This window comes from Aulonocara sp. 'chitande type north' Nkhata Bay, linkage group LG22, assembly GCF_057382095.1.
Source record: "Aulonocara sp. 'chitande type north' Nkhata Bay isolate Kocher_YH1m ecotype deep benthic linkage group LG22, A_spYH_male_GT1.1, whole genome shotgun sequence".
NCBI lineage: Eukaryota > Metazoa > Chordata > Actinopteri > Cichliformes > Cichlidae > Aulonocara > Aulonocara sp. 'chitande type north' Nkhata Bay.
In genome coordinates, this window is record NC_141364.1 from 16995723 (window position 1) to 17010345 (window position 14623).

Sequence of the window (14623 nt, forward strand, 5' to 3'; positions counted from 1 at the left end):
ATTCATTTCTTTTTACTATGCTTCTTTGCAGCATTGTTGTACACACACATTCACTCACTCAGACAGACACTTACTCACACACATACCTCCCAGGGTTGCACAATAGCGTCAGCAGGGGGTTAAGACCCTATTAAAACACAAATCCTGTTGAAGCTAGAATTGCTTCCTGGAGTCGCAGAGTGCACAAACACCATATCACAAAACCGCGCCGCTATCAGACATTCGTCTTCTGGCTTAAAGGAGCAGCTTTAGATCAATAACAGCTAAAGCTGCACTCACACAGTCACAGAAAGGCCAGTGGCCAGTTACATAAAACTTGCATGTTTTTTTCTGTTTAAGATGTCAAGTTTTCTTTACCCAGGGAATATTTTGAAAGGCAGCAGGGGTTTGGTGTTTTGGGAAATGTGCATACTTTGTATTTTATTTCCAAAAGTGAAGCTGGAAGAATATATCAGTTAGCTATATTTGTATTAGATTGGAGACATGAAAAACAGCCGTCGCTCTCACCTTTTTATGAGTTCATGAATTGAATTTCTTCGCTTAACTTCAGTTTCCTGGTTTTCTCTTTAAAAAAAAAATCATCCATTTTTTAAAATAAACATTTTCTTTATTTTGCAGCTCCATTCAGTTTGCTGTCTTCTTTGTATCCCGATAAAATGTCAGAACTAACGACATGTATTTTGCTGGTGCACCAGACAAAGTAGAAACACGTGCTGTAGGATCTAATGAACTATAGTGAGCAAGCCATTAAACCATGTACCATGTGCAAACCAAGTATAAATCACGTGTTTATTCTTCACCCTCTAGGAGTGTACAAGGCGTCCGAGGCCAGGCTGTTGCTGCTGATGTATCAGGTGAATTATGTGAACCAGGGAAACCAACTAAAAGATTCAGCCATCTCTCCCGCCAAGATTATAGATGATTCCTGGACCATGGATGGATTTGTAAGTCCCAGCCGATAAAATCAACCTAACCATATTCAGTTGAGCTGGATTTACATTGAAGCCATTTGACTTTGTGTAAATATAAGTCAGTGAAATATTTAAACTACACCAGCTATCAGAGACTACCATCTCTGCCAAGGCCAATGTTCTTTCTTGCAATTTTAAACACAGCCCTCCAGATCGGAGCCAACATTTAATGTGTCCCTTTGCCTGCCCATGCACCACCTCATCACCAGGTTTCACGACATTCGCTTTGGTAGTTTTTGTGAAATCTTGCCAAAGGAGGAAAAAGAAAATAAACAAGGCTCCCTGAAAATACACCTTATACAAAGATTTCAGCAAAACCCAAACATCATCTTCGATTCATTTGCTCTGTAGTGTTGACATGGAACCAGAAGATAACCATTCTTTGTCCCTCTGTTTTTCTCTTCACAGTTGTTTTCCTTTCCTCTCCCGCCTGAACAATTTCTCAACCGCTCTTTCTTTTTAATCTACAGGTATCAGCAGAGCCCGATGGCTCTAGTTACGTATTCCAGGGTTCTATTCAGGGAAAAGACTATGGACAGTTTGGACTGCAAAGATTGGGTAATTCTCTTTCGATTTTGCCAGCAGCACCAAATAATACTGGCTCCTTTGGAATTCAGCAATGAATGACTACAATTGATAGTAAAATCAGGCAGACTGCTTCAAACTAATTCAGTAAGTAATCTTGGAGCTTCTAGGGACTTTATTGCTGCAACAGGGACAGCCATGCAGTGCATTCTCAACAAGAGGAAAAGCTGCTCTTTAGACTTAAAAGGTTGGAGCTGTGCAAGAAGACTACAAGCTCCCGAGTCCAATGTGAGCTGCAAGTCGCCTGCAAGATGCTAAGCAGATAATAATCATTATCTGGTAGCATCCACGTCCACTTCCAATTACCAGAGCCCCTACCTTAATTATCATAGTTACAACTAATAAAAATTTGGTTGGTTATTTGCTGAACAACTTAGCTTGAAAGCCTTTTGTTCCAAACCCGCAACAATATTTCTTGTTGTATCAAATCACTTTGATGACAGTGTATTTCCTGGTTTGTCGCAGGTCTGAATATGTCGGAGAGTCAAAACTCGCCACCCCCCCAGCTTGGTACCAACAGCAGCTCTGTGGCTATCGCCATCCTGGTGCCTTTCTTTGCTCTGATCTTTACCGGTTTTGGCTTTTATCTCTACAAACAAAGGTATGTGTTGAAAAAAGTAAACCTGCACGTATCCCTTTGAAGTGTCATTCAGCTGCATTTCAGCAGCTGAAAGGAATACATTCCTGTCATTGCATCGTGGTTTCATTTGTGTTTTCCATTAACAACGTGCAAAAAGTAAAAAGGCATTGTTAACATTTTAAGAAGCTGTCTAATTCGTGATAACAATGCCTTACTCAATGGTTTGGTTGTTGCAGTGCTCAAAGACAGTTAAGTCACTGTCTGTTGCAAACTGTGCCGCAAAACAACTCTGTTTAGGAGGTGATAAATTGGATTTTTCAGAGATATGGTTTAAGCACAAATGACTTGTGTTCGCATTGTTAACAGATGCAAATAACTTCTGTTCTGCTGTTAATATCTAAAAAAAAAAAAAGGCTTGCTGAAGGAATTAGTTTTGGATGAGCTGATTGGAATCTCACTAGGCTTCCTAAAAAGTGCAACACGCTCTCTAATCCTTCTTAAGGCTTGTTTACAATGCTTCTACTCTCAAGACTGCATTCTGTATTGTCCACTGGCTGCTCAGTAATGTTAACATGAATAGGCAATTAGAGCATTTCTGCTTCTTCAATGGTGTATTTATGATTTCTTTATGTGTGTGGTTTTCTTTGTTGTTTTTTTCACAGAACCACACCAAAAACACAATACACAGGATGCTCAGTCCATGAAAACAACAACGGCCAGGCCGCCTTTGAGAACCCCATGTACAACACCAACGCCAAGGCTGTGGAGGGGAAGGCTGTTAGGTTTGATCCAAATCTAAACACCGTATGCACCATGGTTTGAGGATCGACTGACCTTACTTGAATTTAATGACGCAGATATCCAATGGGACCACGGCCGGTAAGAGACGACGAAAGACAAAAGCTCCGTGCTTCGATGCAAACTTCACCATGAACGACATGGTCTGCACACTGATTACAAAAGATCTTCATTCCCAGTCCAGAAACCTAATCGAACCCAGCTCTCCAGCTGAAACCAAAACCCAGCATTGGTTTCCGTCACTGAAAGCATTTTGTATCCGCAAATGAAATTTGAACAAGTATGAACACAAAAGGTCTGCTGCCTTTGATAGAAGCAAGCAGCCAGTGTGAACTCAATGGGAGATGTAACATCAAGAGATGGAAAGGGATACTACTGAATGGAAAACCATACTGGCTATTATCTGTCTCTAACCCCAAGACTCAGCGGGTCACGGATTCTTTATAATTGGATTCCAAACCAGATACATCCATTATACTCTAACCTCTTATTTAACCTCTCTCACTATCTATAATATGAGTACTAATGATTAAGCCATGACCTGCTAGTTGGACATCATGACATGTTATCACAACCCAATGCCAAATTTTGTATGTCACACAAAGTTGTGAAGAGGACCCAGAGTGGGATCTATGATCACTTGTGCCTGGAGAAAGAGAGCGCACATCATCAGAGCCCAGCTGTAGTTGGAAATCAAAGAGATAATCCGCTAAAAAATATTTTTCATATGTAACATGTTGTCAAACTGACTGTATTAAACAGGTCCTTAAATATGGAAAAAAAAAGAACAAACGTAATCACAATGACCACAGATGGGGAGATATGACATGAAGATGATGTCATAAAAGACACTGTGATGTTAAGAAAACTGTTTCTATCTATTTGGTTTCAACACTGACAGTACAAAGAGAACACTGTCACCAGCAGACCATCAGTAAACCGGACTAATGCTTTGTGAAGAGGAAACTATGTCTGAAACAACCATGGAATACAACACCCTAACAGCCAGACAGGACAACCTCCTGTCTCCATTACAACCAGAGGCTGGTATTACCAGCCAGTATTTGTCTTTTTTTCTATTGAAATGGGATCTAAGGTGGCTAATGTTAGCAGACAGTTGCGAAAGTTGCTTTGAAAAGAGACTAACTCCTAAGCGAAGGATAAGGGCATCCTTGGAGATGGAGCTGTAATCCTAACTGAACTGGGATTAGAGCACAGCAAAACTAAAAGGAGTCTAAAGGGGAGCTAGCACTTAGAGAACGGATGAGAGACTGTCTCATCTAAAGGATAAACTGCCTCTTCCCATCCAATGGATAAGAGAGGAGGCTAAGGAGATGGAGACAGACCCTAACTGAACTGGAAGTAGACTAAGGGAGTCATTAAGAGAAAAAAGAAGATTTTGAAATTGTAACCCAGCCAATCAGAGCCTGTCTAACCTGAAATCATTTACTGGGAGAGGTCAGCCCTCCCTCTACATAATGAATCAGATCAGACAGAATATGAGGTAAGATGTTCCTGATCCTGCGAATTTAAATGGATTTTGACCAGAAAGACACTAAATGGATACAGAGGACTCTGATGGACTAACAAAGAGAAAGACTTTGACAAACAGAGAAAGCTCTGGCACTAAAGCACATTTCATGGGAACACTACCTGTCTGCCCGCTGAGAGATGGACTAGCATAGGGACGGAAAGGTTACTGACAGGGTGAATGACAGACACAAATGATGACAGGTACACATACAAAATCTGGAGAGTCAGGTAGAGACAAGTGGTATTAACAGTCATGCAATGAGACAGACAGGTTCAAAGAAGATGAGCCTGGTCTCGGACTGTTGCAGGCTCCATCCATGTCTCCACTTCACAGACAGTTTAAACACAGATTTACAGGCTTACAGAAGGACAGACAGGAGGCAGAGACAGACATGAACTGATAGACAGGCTAAAAGAAAGGCAACAAGGTTGTAACCCTACAATTGTGGACACTGTTCCACTGTAATTCTGCACTCTGAGAGTGCTTATCTTCTTTCTTTCTTACTGCTGCAGAATCTTCTGATCTGTAAATCTATTGCATATATATATTCGGGAGCATTCACCACCTATATTTTTGTGCTATATATTTACCACAGGGGAGGGGCTAAAGGGTAAAGACAGATTATAGCAGAGTTTTTAGAAAAAAAGAAAGAAACATCGGAATAAAAGACATTATAATTACGTGCTATTCACAGAAGTCACAAGCAGTATTTTGGTTTCTTTGTAACATTAAGCTGGTTTATTTGAATTCGTTCTGTATTTTGAAGACCCTCACACATGCACCGTCTTTCCCACTGGGGCAATTATGAGCATCAGTGGTATTGTTGTTGTCGTTACTGTTGAGATGCAAGGTTTGCCAGCAACAATTATGCTTTTTAAATGGGTTTTAGTCTACATTTATCACAGGTGGCAGATTTCCAAAACCTGTTAGAGTTTGTACTTGTTTGCCATTTTTCCGAATCCTGCACTGGAGATGTTGGACAATAAAAATATGTAATTATCTCCACTGACACACCAACAACATTTTAAGGGTGAAGCTAAAGACAGCGTAACAGCTGGGATTTCTGAACTAGCTGGCGCAGTGAGGACACAGAAAATAGTGAATTAAAACTCTTGTACTTTTAAAAATAGCTGTTTATTTAGTTATGTTTTAAATCTATAATAGATTACTAGTATACTTCAAACCTTTCTGTCATCATGGCAACACAGAAAATCGAGCTTTTAATGGAGCCCATTTGTTTGATAGACAAACTCTCATCCAGCTCCGTCTCTGGATATTTTTATCATCTCTTACAGTACAAGGCCACAATAAAAGAAAACATACAATTGGGCTGAAGTGCTTATTAACAATGAAAACTGATAAAATTGCCCAAAATTGAGTTTTTAAATAGATATATTGATCAAATTTGAGTTACATAGCATGTCATATTGTGTTTCTATTATATATTTTATATAAGGAAACGGGACAAACATAAAAGAGATTAACAAATACTTGCAATACTTAGGATCTGTTTTTCAATACACTTCAGAATTATGACAATTTTTAAATAAATTTTATTTAGTTGCAAAACATACACAGTTTAATCTGCAGGAACCAGGATGTTATATCTCACTTGTGGCAGCTAAATGTGTCTGTTGCCACATAAAGTGTGTATAAATTAAAGACTACTTAAATTACATATTATTAGTAGATGTTGTTTGATAGTTGGTGCACCAACAAATAGATGATGCTTTTTGTTAAGCCCAAAACATGTTTTATGGACAATATATGAGGAAAATATGATTAAATAGACAACTTGATGGCCTTCTTGTAAAGTGATGCAGCAAAGCTACTATTAAAAAATATATTCAGCTCACAGCACACATGGCATCTGAACCCTACGTATGGATTTCTTTCGTGTCTCAGTATCTTACTCAGGATGCCTTCAGTGTGAATCAGAATCACACCACAGACAGACCTGATCGTCTTTAGGTGATCTTACAATCTATTTTGCCCGTTTTCTAACATCCACATCATGTTAAATCAGTAGACCCCATTTGACTCTTTAGGTTTAAAGGTTTGCATTATCTTTGGCACTACAAGTCTCCAACATGAGTGTTGCTCAACAACAGACAGATTTTAATGACACGCATGTCTGTGTTCAGTGAATGTCAAATCTTATAATCTATTTATAATCATGAACTGACCCATTTATCATAATGCTCGACTATTTGAAGCCAACGCTTGTTTTGTTCTTTTTCTTATTTCATGCATATTGCATAAAAGCAGCCATATGATCTCAATTTTATATATTTATTTATTTTTTGTTGTGATTGTTGTTGTTCCAGTGTGATCTGCCACCTTTTGATAAACACTCTGCAACGTTTTCTATATTTTGCCCCTATCTGCCACTGTTGTTGCACTTGATATCAGCCTTTCTAATGATTTCATGTACCATAAATGAACCACTGCTGAGAGATGAGTAGATGTTTGAGTTTTTGTATGAAACCTTTCAGAGTAAATCAACTATCACGAGGGAAGGGCCTGGTAGTAAACCATATTAATTGGTCTTAACAGGAGGCAGAAATAGAAGTATCAATCAGCATTAGTCATTGTTTTGCAGCTTTGTTGCTCATTGAATAAAAGTGTTTGTTTTTGTTGTTTTCTTTTTGAAGAATCTGGTTTCACGAACGAGAGGCTGAATTTTGTTAGTTTTGGGGTCCCACACATGATGGATAACTAGACTTTTTAATGAGTCTGGGTGCCAGGGTGAACAAAAACATCCACTTTGTTTTAAGAACCCCCGCTGCTGTGACCACAGGCGCCAACCACATCCAGCTGACAAGAAAACTCCTTTTAAAGTCGTTACTGATTTAAAGGCAAAGGTAGCTGCGGCTTCCTTGTTTATCCATGCTGTGACTGTGCCGCACTTCATCGCTATCATGACATCGTTTCTTATTACAGGTCGGATTGATTGTTACCGCTCTTGTGGTTGTTGTTGTTGCTTTTGTTGCCGTTTCTTCAGTATGAATCTGACACAGTGCCTACCAAAAACCACGAGACCCTCCCTTTCACTCTGTCTCACACGCACGCACACATGCATACATACAAACACACACACCTGCTCCAGCACCCTCTGCTCCCCTCACTCATCATCAGAGGTCATTTTTTTCTAAGCTTCAGTCTATTTTGCCACAAGCTTTTCCTACTGACTGACTGCAATAAGACCCTTGTGATTTGAAAGACTTAAAGCCGTTCCTGCCTGGGGGACATTGGAAATATTCACCATTTGAGAAAAAAAAAAAAGATGAAATATAGAATAAAAAAGTGTTTTGTACAGAAATATATTTTTATGATGAAATAATTTGTAAAATGTATGACTCTATTATGTAAATTTTCAATGCAATGTAAAATTAAAAAAGGCTAATTGCTTTTGTAAAAAAAGAAAGTGTGTTTTTCATTATTGTCTCGTTACTTTTAATGACTTTCTGAAAACTGGAAATTGTAACCACTTTAGCTGAGTTATGCCTAGCAAACACCTGAACATATTTCTCTTTATGAGGAAAGCAGCGTTGAGGCTACAGCTTAAAATATGTGAGATTAAGTGTTGCAGTGTAAATTGATGTGAAATTTAAATGTTGCTTTAGGTGCAAATGTGACTTGAAAACTAGTTTTCAGAGTCAGGAAATCCCTTGCAGGGGAAATACAGCAGGCGCAATGTGTACTGAAATGAATATAAATACAGCGTCACTACAGTATCTCACCTTGAGATGAGCTCCCTAAACTTCTTCCATTCAAGAACCGTGGAAGTTCTTATCACTGGAAATCCAACATTATTATTTGCTGCTGCACCTTGCTGGAAAAGAAGCAAGAAATAGGGAAGAGGAGACAGCGCAGTTTTCACTGGTCAAAAGGTAGTTAAGCAAAGGCATGCACACATTTGTTCACGTATATGCAGTAACAATAGGAAATTAGAAGAGCCACTTCATGTTACGATATAGCAGAATCTGCATCTGGCTAATATTCCCTTTACAGGTGAAGAAGACCCCGACATACTTAAGCATATTCATTTAAGTCATATCAAGAGCATCGATACCTGCGCTGGTATTGGTATTGAATCGATACTAGCACAATTGGATCGATACTTTGCTTCTATTCGCTAAGTTTAGTATGTAGCTTGTTGAATAGTGTTAAATTAATTAATTTTTTAGAAATAAAAGTTTTGTGTTGACTGTCACGTGTGGTGTATTTATATCTTATACATTTAAAAAACAGAAGTTGACTCAAAGTGCTTTAACATAAATAGACACCCAGAGTGGAAAGCAGTGCAAATAAATGTAAACTCGGCTTCTCATGACACTCATCTTTTATCAAGATGGATGTCACATTTAACCTGAGACTGAATTTTGTGTAATTTCTATACAAAACTTAAAACAAATATGAAAAAAAGTTTTCAAACCAGGCTCCAGATGCTTTCAGCGTCAACTCCAGACCGCCGACAGGTCTCGCACACAACAGCCATTTTATCACTTGACGCATACTGCTCCGACTGCTAAGGTCACTACCTGGGTTATGCCATGTCGCAAGTTTTTTGAGGTGCTTTTGTGATACTTAATGGATCAGATTACATTTTTTTTCTCCTCGATATCCGATCCAGTAATTTAGGTCAGGATTGGACCGATACTGTATATCGGATTGGCCCATCCCTAATATGTATTAAGGCAATGGTAACTACATAAATTGCAAAAAACAGAAAATAAAAGTGCAAAAAACTACAAAAAAATTGAAAATCGTTTTTGTTTTCTTTTTGTTTTTTACACATATTTCTAGTTAGAGAAATTTCAGAGGTATATCTCTCAAAACTGTAAATGCAAAAAGTTGCACAAAATAGTTTCCAACCACAGGAAATTTAATTTACATTTTAAGTGTCTTCATAGTTTTCTTTTTGAGATACATCATTTTTTTTATATATAGTGCAGGAAAAACGAAATAAATATTATAATGCAAATTTAGCATGTGCATCAGAATAAACTATTTCCAACAGTGTCATTTGAGTTCTAAGCATCCCAGTAACTATACAGAAAAGCATGAAGTCAAACATGACTTTTAAAAACACCTGTATAGCTTTATTAATGCCCGAAGGGGAAAAAAACTACGTTTCCCCACGAGATATAACGTCACTTCCGGTTTTGGCAGGTAATCCGATTATTAAGTGATGATGTGACGAATCCTACTTCCGGGCCTAAAGTAGTCTGCGTTTAATATGGCTTTTGTGTTGTTAACGTGTTTAATGTTATGTATTTTCTTCTATTTAATCTCAAAAGCTCCTAAAAAAAAGTCAGTGATCACCGTTGACCTCTCTCGGCTTTTATTACCGCTAATCATTTATTTAAGCTCAGTTTTTAAAATAATAATAATGGATTGGATTTATATAGCGCTTTTCTAGGCACCCAAAGCGCTTTACAATACCACTATTCATTCACTCTCACATTCATACACTGGTGGAGGCAAGCTACAGTTGTAGCCACAGATGCCCTGGGGCAGACTGACAGAAGCGAGGCTGCCATATCGCGCCATCGGCCCCTCTGGCCAACACCAGTAGGCAAGTAGGGTAAAGTGTCTTGCCCAAGGACACAACGACCAGGACAGAGAGCCCAGGGATCGAACCGGTGACCTTCCGGTTACAGATGCGATTCCCAACCCAGCCCATGCAGCAGTATATGAATGACTGACCTCGTATTGTGGATGGATTATCTCAGTTGTTCTCCTGGCTGAAGTTTGGTCCTTTTACAGCATCCTGCCATGCGATTACATTTGTTCCTGACCACCACGTTAACTTTTATCGAGTGGAAAAAAAGTTAGCTTGTTTATATTATGCTAACATAGCTGTGTCGCTAGCGGTCACGTAGCACATCATTATATACCAGCCAAGGCTGGACTGGGACAAAAAATCGCCCCGGGCATTTTGACTAGAGACCGGCCCACCAGGATAAAGATTGAAAATGTGACGTCATTCAGGGGTAAAACTGCAAAGGATTCTGGGAACTTGTGGCAAGAGGTACTAGCGCACGCAGGCTTTCAATTGAACTCAGTTACACAGCGATAAAAAGAAACACAAAAAATGGCAAGAAGCTGTTGTATTATTAACTGCAACAGCCGGTCGCATGACAGCCACGGGAAGCCGATCGTTTTTTTTAAATCGGATTAGTTGTTGAAGAGAAATGTTTTAAGCCATGTTTCCGAAGTAAGAGCCTACGGATGGTCTGGATATACCAAACACTCCAGCTCACAGGTTAGTCTGCTCCAAGCATTCCCACAAAGGTCAGAGTTTTTAGTCGTTAATACGTCATTTTTCTTAACATAATTGGTGATATAGGTTACAAGCAAGTCTGGCGCTGAACAGAAATTGTCGCTATGCTCCTTTATTTATTGTGCATAAATAGTGAATTGTCCTGACACGATATTGCGTTTCGCTTCTGTTATTATGGTACATTGACAAAAACATATACGTTTATTCACAGGATAAAACAGTTTTTTTGTATCACTAATTGTCCAGTGCGATTACAGCATACAGTATTATTGTCACTGCTACATTTCTGTAATGCCTACCAGAAATTATTTCCACTACTAATTAATTACCGTTGAGCTCAAAGGTCCTATTAATAAACAGTTAACGAATGTGTATCTATGAAGACGATTTGTGAGACTGGTAAACTTACCTTTGTTCGTACGATGGTCTTTCGTTCTACACGGTGCATTTCAAGGTCCTGCACCCATCCATCAGTAAACTGTTCCTGGGCTTGTTGCAGTGACCTGAAGTTACTAAACTTCATGAGTGTATGCACTCACTCCAAGAACCGTGTAATTACAAATATGAGCGTGGTGAAAGTTGGGCAGCACGCTAAGGTATTTTGTCCCTCTGTGTGCTCGTAAGGGTCTAACCCTTTCACTGGTTTGATTTTTCCTCGTATCTTTTCTTTGTCTTTTCGTCGAGTCTGTCTTTGTACGGACCGGCATTGTTCTCCTTCGTTTTGTACATTCCTTTTTTGTGCGGCAAAGAAAAACAAGAAGGTATTGGAACCGGAGAATGAACGTTTTGCGGTGCTGCAAATGCTTGCGTTTGATGCGGTACTTGGATTGTTTTGCCACGAGTTCCCGGCATGCAATGCGCGAAAATCACGTGATTGCTAAACAAGGGGGCGGGTGCATTCGGCCTCCTCGGCTGTAATTGGTCCAGCCCAGAGTCGATCATGACCAATTGGCCAATCCAACACCTTTCATTATATATACCCTTCCTAAAAAAAAAAAAAAAAAAAAAAAAAATCCATCGGCCCATAAAAACAAAAAATCGCCAGCGGCCCACCGGGCAAATGCCCGGTACGCCCGATGGCCAGTCCAGCTATGATACCAGCTAGCCCAACTTCAGTAACCCTACAAACGTCACTGCTGTTTAGTTTCTTGTCTTCATTCATGCTGGAAGTGATAACAGAGCTGTACGTTTTCATTTGTTTCCAAAACCCTGCAGTCAGGACATGCTATATTGTATTTAGATGGAAGCTAGCGAGCCAACTCCCTGCTAACTTCTAACTCCGTTAAATGTCATAAATTCCGTTTTCATGGATGCCTGGATGTTAAACTCAGTTGTTACACCTGAACAACGCTGATAATTTTATTAAAGATGAAAGACTTAAGACAGTGTTTTAACTCTCAGTAATGCCACAGTGATCATTTGATATATGGACCTGCAGCGGAGTTTAGGCTCAGACACGGCTAGTTATGTCAGACTGAATGATCGGATGGCGGACATGCGATCGTTCCTGCTGATGTCCAACTTAGGAAGTGTTATGAACAGCTGATCAGATCGGCAAAGTCAGGAATATAATTTTTCTGTTGCTGCAAGCGCTTTTTATGCAATTTTTGCAAAGCCATATGTGGAAGGAAAACGTGACCTAGGACAAGCTGAATGCATAAGATGCAAGTATAACTCTTCAAGTTTCCTATGCAAAAAAATAAAAAAAAATTTTAAAAATTGCGTTAGTTTATGTGGATGCACTTCTACCGGGATTTAAAAATAGTTATGCAAAACTGAGCGTTCCCACTCCAGTAGGCCTTAAAGGGTTAAAGACATTTAAGGTGTCCAAAAAAAAAGTTTCAAATTGCCTGAAAACTGAACGTTGTGGTTGTTTTATTAATTACCCGAGAATGCAAAATAAATAAATAAAGTAAAATTTTCATATGTGAATAAAAGGCCAAAGAAAATAAAATTTGTTGGCTACTGTGGCACTATGTTAAAGGCAGAGACATGAAAATAGTAGCCCCCCATTTTATTTGATGCTCAGAGACATTTTCTTTTAGTAAGGCCACTGCAATGTAAGTTTTACTGTTGTATAAGTTCCGCCAGCAGAGGGCGCTCGGTCCTGTACGCATCGCTAGCTGACGCTACACTAGAAGAAGTAGTGTCAGTGGCGAAGAGGCAGCGTACGGCCTGCGCGCCAAAGAGAACTGATTGTCTTATTTTTCTGTTTTTATAGGTAAGCTGGGTGGTTGATAATATAAACAGATGTTATAAAAGTGACAGACAGCAGTGGCGATTAATGATAAATGTCTTGTGTGTGGCGAATGTTAAGCTAAAGAGCTAATTTCCAAGTTGGTCCAGTTGTTAGCCTGTGCCGATCCAAGTGTTAGACTGTACCGAAACTGTGAGCTCGGTGCAGGTGTATTTTTGGGTTAAAGCCACAAGATCTATATTTTGCACAATAAGAGAAAGTGTGAATTGTTTTATGTTTAGTTCATGAAGAGTGAATGCTATAGAAATATGTTAAGAAAAACATTTATTTGAAAGGGATCTAGTTTATTAAATACAGTTAAGAAGACAGGTTCATAAATAGATTAAAACAGTAGTAAAAACAAGATAAAACTGTAATGAGTTCACTATGTTGTTCATGTGTATAGTAAAATGTATTTGTGTGATTTAACCAGTTTACAAAGGTGGTGCATGTGAATATGAAACTGTATAAGTTACTTGTATAAAGTAATGTCAGCTACACTAGAAGAAGTAGTGTCAGTGGTGAAGAGGCAGCATACGGCCTGCGCGCCAAAGAGAACTGATTGTCTTATTTTTCTGTTTTTACAGTTTTCTGTAAAAATAAATATGTTGCACGGGAGATGAGTTGGCCCATCATTTCAACAGTGTAACACTACATTTAGCTAAATTTTTCAAAATGTCAGTGTAGATGTAATAATAATAATAATAATAATAATAATAATAATAATGGATTGGATTTATATAGCACTTTTCAAGGCACCCAAAGCGCTTTACAGTGTCACTATTCATTCACTCTCGCATTCACACACTGGTGGAGGCAAGCTACGGTTGTAGCCACAGCTGCCCTGGGGCAGACTGACAGAAGCAAGGCTGCCATATCGCGCCACATATCGATGTGGACAAAACCTTAGCTGGGCAACTCCATCTGTTGATAGTTAAGTAAATTACTGTTGGTCAGATGAGTAATCATCTGTATTGGTAATAATCTGTAATGTCTGTCAGCTGCCAGGGACCTCTACTTCAGCTGAAGATGAGAACGATGCCTCTACAGCTCTGAAACTGCAACCACCAGCTTTTCGTTTGGTTAAATGTTGCTCTGAGGGAAACTAGTTGTTAAGGAGATGTAACTAAAATAACTAAATGGCTCACAGTCTCTGGTCTAATTCATCCCAAAGGTTTTCTTTTTGGTTGAGGTCAAGACTCAGGCCAGTTAAGTTCTTCCACACCAAACTCACTCATCCAGGTCTTTATGGACCTTGCTTTATCCACTGGTGTGCAGTCATGTTGCACACCAGTGGGGCCATCCCCAACTGCACAAAGTTGGGAGCATGAAATTGTTCAAAATGTCTTGGTATTGTTAGATTATAATATTATTTTATGCCATGTTATACCCCTAATTAAAGATTGTGAATTAATATGTAGTTTTAGTTTGCATTATTCTCCTGAATTAGAAGAAGCTGATAACTATTGCATTAGTTAAACTGATTTGCATTACATTAAACTGCTGACTTGTTGTGAATGAATGATATTGTTTTATGATGCATTATACTGCTGAGTTATAAGAAATCTAATTTGTCTGAGTAGAAGAGAACAGAGTGTGCTGGAGTTTTCTGCCCCATTTCAGCAGGAGC

General features: G+C 39.0%; 1 protein-coding gene across 1 annotated transcript in view; it reads left to right on the forward strand.

Annotated features, from left to right (window-relative positions):
- Positions 1-7879, forward strand: part of csmd3b (CUB and Sushi multiple domains 3b) — a 414655-nt gene extending 406776 nt beyond the window's left edge. Inside the window, exons 69-72 of the mRNA XM_086281026.1 lie at positions 808-944; positions 1442-1529; positions 2022-2157; positions 2799-7879. Of these exons, the coding sequence (XP_086137152.1) occupies positions 808-944; positions 1442-1529; positions 2022-2157; positions 2799-2958 (521 nt within the window). The 3' untranslated portion in view covers positions 2959-7879. The remainder of the gene's footprint in view (positions 1-807; positions 945-1441; positions 1530-2021; positions 2158-2798) is intronic.
- The last annotated feature ends 6744 nt before the right edge of the window (positions 7880-14623 follow it).